Source organism: Penaeus monodon, chromosome 32, assembly GCF_015228065.2.
Source record: "Penaeus monodon isolate SGIC_2016 chromosome 32, NSTDA_Pmon_1, whole genome shotgun sequence".
Taxonomy (NCBI): Eukaryota; Metazoa; Arthropoda; class Malacostraca; order Decapoda; family Penaeidae; genus Penaeus; species Penaeus monodon.
This window is the reverse complement of record NC_051417.1, coordinates 24,362,471-24,362,852: the sequence shown is the minus strand read 5'-3', so window position 1 is coordinate 24,362,852 and position 382 is coordinate 24,362,471. Positions and strand designations below refer to the sequence as shown.

Genomic DNA, 382 nt, shown 5'->3' with positions numbered 1-382 from the left:
CACATTATCAGGGAGGTTATATAAGGTTCTATATAAAATGTGTTATTGCATTCTTCCATTTTAAATATATGTGTGCGTCCGAGCGTGTGTGTTTGTATATGTCATGCTCATGACCATACATGACTCTTTCGATATAATATATATATATTGAGATTCATGCATTAAAATCAGGGGCTATAAATCTAAGGATGAATTTTCATAATAATAGAACTGTCTTGGTAATGTGATTAGCGCATTATATACATGCACATTTTTATTGCATTGGTTTGTAGGTTTATTTACAATAATGTCAAAAAAGAGCTCGTTGTCATGAAAACAATTCTCAAGAATCCTAAAACTGAACTCCGCTCGCCCGCTGTTCCTCAGCGATGCGGAGCAGTTC

At 34.6% G+C, this 382-nt stretch overlaps 1 protein-coding gene across 1 annotated transcript in view; it reads right to left on the bottom strand.

The window, feature by feature from the left end:
* Nucleotides 1-219: 219 nt before the first annotated feature.
* LOC119593747 (cuticle protein AMP1A-like) overlaps nucleotides 220-382 on the bottom strand; it is a gene marked incomplete in the record, with an annotated part of 17,656 nt that continues 17,493 nt past the window's right edge. The window contains 1 exon segment of the mRNA XM_037942759.1: nucleotides 220-382. Coding sequence (XP_037798687.1) covers nucleotides 332-382 — 51 coding nt within the window.